The 2849-nt window shown below is 37.5% G+C and overlaps 1 protein-coding gene across 1 annotated transcript; it reads right to left on the bottom strand.

Moving 5' to 3' along the window:
• Window positions 1-325: 325 nt before the first annotated feature.
• LOC133867617 (putative F-box/LRR-repeat protein 23) lies at window positions 326-2205 on the bottom strand. Its single transcript, XM_062304369.1, has 2 exons — window positions 1761-2205; window positions 326-868 (listed from the first exon to the last, which is right to left on the bottom strand). The coding sequence occupies exons 1-2, from the start codon at window positions 2114-2116 to the stop codon at window positions 331-333; spliced, it is 894 nt and encodes a 297-aa protein (XP_062160353.1). The 5' UTR covers window positions 2117-2205; the 3' UTR covers window positions 326-330.
• Window positions 2206-2849: the final 644 nt, after the last annotated feature.

Below are 2849 nucleotides of genomic sequence, written 5' to 3' on the forward strand. Positions count from 1 at the left end.
ACGTCTCTCCTAAATTTGTAGCTCCACCGCTGATAAATAATATTTGCACAACATATGCCCAGATCATGATAATTGGACTAGCGAAAGTAAATAAAATATATACATTACATAACAAAGAAGGTATAAATAAGACATAATTCGAAGCGTAACGCTTCTTACTTTCAAATGAAAATATATATATATATAATGGTGCACATGAAATAAATACATTCAATATATTGGAAGACGAGAGTTGAGTCATTTAATTTACGTAGTAAAAATAAAAATCCCCATTGTCAAATCTCAGCGGTCGGGGTCATCGTAGGCTTCAAAGTATTCATAGTCGTCATCTTACCAGTCTGTGAGGCTGTTGTAGTCAGGGACGAAGTCATAAGAATCATCAAATTCATAGTCATAAGTGGAATCAAAGACAAGCCGCAAGTCTGTAATCTGTTCAGCACATCTTCTACTCACATCTTCTGTCAGGGAGATAGTATTGAAACATTGGCGCAGGTCAAGTGATTCAAGATGAGGACAACCATCAAGAATGGCCTGCACACCGTTGTTAGTCAGCGTATTTCCGAAAAGCTGGAGGTGGCGCAATTCACTCATGTTCTCTGCAATTGCAAGGGCAACCTCATCATGCTTTAACTGATCGTCCTGGCAACTCATGTACTCATAAATCTCATAATAACGCCCCCGCTTGTTGAATTTGAGTGATTTCAAATGAGGGCAACACCGGCCCACAGCTTTCAGAGCTTCTTTTGACAATGAACAATATGCAATGTCAAGCTCCTCAAGTAATGGAAGTTTTGCAGCCACTTCACTCAATGCCTCATCTGAAATGTTATTGCATCTTACAAGTCGAATGCGTTTGAGTTGACTTGAACTGTTAAAATACCATGAAAGGAAATGGCAAAATGAACCAGCAGTTATCAACAAAGAGGCAAACTCATTATTGGAATAACGAGATTGAATCCACAATCCACAACATAGACTGTGAACTGTATCATAGATCCCATCAAGCCTTTCATTTTTTGGGTAAATAAAGCCATAACAGTACATAAGTGTATAACAAGATAAAACCCCATTTAACCAATTTTTCATCAACAATATAACAGTATGCCTCAATATTACTAGAGTGGCGGTTTTCCAACATCATGAGCTGCAGTTTTCATCAGAAGAACTTCCAACTCTTTTTCAAAGGTAATTGCCGACCATTCAAGAATCCGGTTTCTGTGGCTTTTGTTCGAATCTTGAATGAACATGTGATAGGCTTTCAATATTATTTGATGATCATCAAAACTACATCCTCCTCCAATCAAATTCACGTTTTATGTTTGCCTCAAGTATGCTCTAGGCTAGCAGAAAGGCTTACATGCAGCACCTTACACCATGAAAGCTAAGCACCTCTATCTAACCAGGTACAACGTACTTGAGGATGAAGCACATAAATCCAAATGTTTCAGCAAAGTGGTTTGATAGTCTTAAGTTGGAATAGATAACATGAATGATGATACTTCATACGATAAAATTAAAAAAATTGGGTGATGTTAGTAAGAACTAAGAACAGAGGCCCATGCTGTTGATTGACAAGAGAAATACAAAATGATAAACACAAAAATCTCAACTTCAAAGTCAATAAACTAGAATTGCACGTAGTAATCACCAAAATGCAAACAACCACAAGGCTCCTAGCAATCACATTGTACAATAAAAAAGGCCCTCAATATTAAAAATTAAACATATATAAACATATCAATCAAGTAAAAAGAAAATACCTGTCAGCGATGTGCCTGAGGAGCTCGTCGGTGCCGAAGTTCCCGACGTTAATATCGACCAACTGGCCGCAGCTGCGATCGACGGCGTGGCGGCACATCTCCTCGAGGTCGTACGGTAACTTCCATAACTCCCGGAGGGTTTTGGGGCTGGGTATGTGGACGGCGCGCCACATCGACGGGTCTTTGCAGAGGTTGTGCCACTGCGAGCACACCATCTGCGCGCTCGTCAGAATCTCGAATGCATCCAGTCTCATCAGGATCGAAGCCGTAACGTCCCTGGGCAGAGCCAGCCAGTTGCGGAATTCGTCAGGAGGAGGGTCCATCGCGAGATTTTCTGTGCAAGGGGTATCAGACATGGGCAACGGAGTTCGAAGAAGAAAGAAAGAAAGATTCGAGAAAAAAGAAAAGAAACGAAGAGTAAAGCGCGAGTTGAAGACCAAAGCACGTAATCCGAGGCCACGTCCACTGGACTAGAAGTGTGCGTTTTGGGAAGCTTGTAAAACGCTGAGTTTCGCTAGTTTGAAAAGTAGCAAGTGAAAAACAAATACAGATTTCTACTTTATTTATTGATTTTTCTATACACACTATGTCCTCTATTATGCTCTCGACTTGTTTTAAATATTATTTTTTTAAAAATATGTGAAGACTTTACGTTTTTTTTTTTTAAAGTATGGCATTGGTACCACGGCCGGCTTTATCTTTGATCGAATCAGGCAGTCGCATAATTAAGTTCAAAAAATATTTAAAGGCTTAATTATAATCAATGTGATTTAATTAAGGCCTCTTAATCATAGTAATAAGTAATTAGAAAAACAATAATATCATTTAATTCTCATAAAAATTATTCTCTAACATTACATTCTTGAAATAAGTCTTAAAAAATTGATAGTTAAATAAAATAATCAAATAATATTATAGACGTTCTTAAAAATAAAACTCATTCTCCAACTTTAAACATTCTATTCTTAGGAATAACAGAAAAAACGAAAATAATAATAACAATAATATTCAATTATTGAGTGGAGATATTTTGGGCTTATGATATTAGCATTGAACAGCCAAAATTCCAATAATAATTTAAAGGGACAG

The sequence above is a fragment of the Alnus glutinosa genome, chromosome 5 (genome assembly GCF_958979055.1).
Source record: "Alnus glutinosa chromosome 5, dhAlnGlut1.1, whole genome shotgun sequence".
Lineage (NCBI taxonomy): Eukaryota > Viridiplantae > Streptophyta > Magnoliopsida > Fagales > Betulaceae > Alnus > Alnus glutinosa.